This window comes from Chaetura pelagica, unplaced genomic scaffold (assembly GCF_000747805.2).
Source record: "Chaetura pelagica isolate M959 unplaced genomic scaffold, ChaPel_1.0 scaffold658, whole genome shotgun sequence".
In the NCBI taxonomy this organism is placed as follows: domain Eukaryota; kingdom Metazoa; phylum Chordata; class Aves; order Apodiformes; family Apodidae; genus Chaetura; species Chaetura pelagica.
In genome coordinates this window covers 444,518-445,409 of record NW_009954168.1, presented here as the reverse complement: position 1 = coordinate 445,409, position 892 = coordinate 444,518, and the positions used below count along the sequence as shown (strand labels likewise).

Below are 892 nucleotides of genomic sequence, written 5' to 3'. Positions count from 1 at the left end.
CCCGTTGGTGCATGGAGGGGCCATGCAGCTGGCCCTGGGTTGGTGTTCCTGCTGTGGTCAAGTGTTGCTGCAGGTTCTCCTTCCCTGGAGGTCTCCTGGTCTGACCACGGGAAGTCTGGAACCTGGTGGGTCACGACGATGGTGCTTCAGCAGTGCAGAACCTCCTTGGTGTCACCCATTGGCTTCACCCCCCTTCTGCCCTTTGTGATGGGGTCTCTTCTTCCTTAATGATCATGCTGGCTTGTTCTCTTCTGTCTGGGAGCTTAGAGCTCAAAATACCCATAAAACCAGTTATTTTAGTTGTTTGGTTCTGGAGAATATTGCAAACCCCTTCCCAGGCCCTGCAGTGTCTGTGCTAGATGGAGGTGGCTTCACAGTGACAGCTTTGTCTCTCCCTGCCAGAAAGGCGTGTTCCAGCTGATGGACGAGGACTATTTCATCGAGCCAGTGTCCCCCAGCTCCTGGGAGGAGGGAGCAGCCCAGCCCCACAGGATATACAAGCGACAGGCACCCGAGCACGGGGCAGAGCAGGGCACGAGGCCACCTGCTCCACTGGAGACCTGTGGTGTGCAAGGTATGGTCCCCTTTCTGCATTTTGGGATGAGCCAACAGCTCGTCCTGGGGTTGGTATCTTCAAGGAAGTGGAGTGAGTCCTCTTGCAGTGAGTTTGAAGCACAGGCTAGAAGGGTGCCCGGGGTGCCCGTGCAACTGTTCCCTTAGGGGTTTGTGTTCTGGGAAGGCTTGTTCAAGTTGCACGTCAGGAGAGCTGGCTCGCTGAGCTCCTGGCTGTGGGTTTGTGGCATGAATAGTGCAGCCCCCAAGTCACAGGAGGCACCGCAGAGCACAGGGTAGTTGTTTTTTTCTCCTGCCAATTTTTCTGTATTTGCTTACA

At 55.4% G+C, this 892-nt stretch overlaps 1 protein-coding gene across 1 annotated transcript in view; it reads left to right on the top strand.

The window, feature by feature from the left end:
* ADAMTS7 (ADAM metallopeptidase with thrombospondin type 1 motif, 7) overlaps nt 1-892 on the top strand; it is a gene marked incomplete at its 3' end in the record, with an annotated part of 42,525 nt that overhangs the window by 6,116 nt on the left and 35,517 nt on the right. Inside the window, exon 3 of the mRNA XM_010002844.1 lies at nt 403-574. Coding sequence (XP_010001146.1) covers nt 403-574 — 172 coding nt within the window. The remainder of the gene's footprint in view (nt 1-402; nt 575-892) is intronic.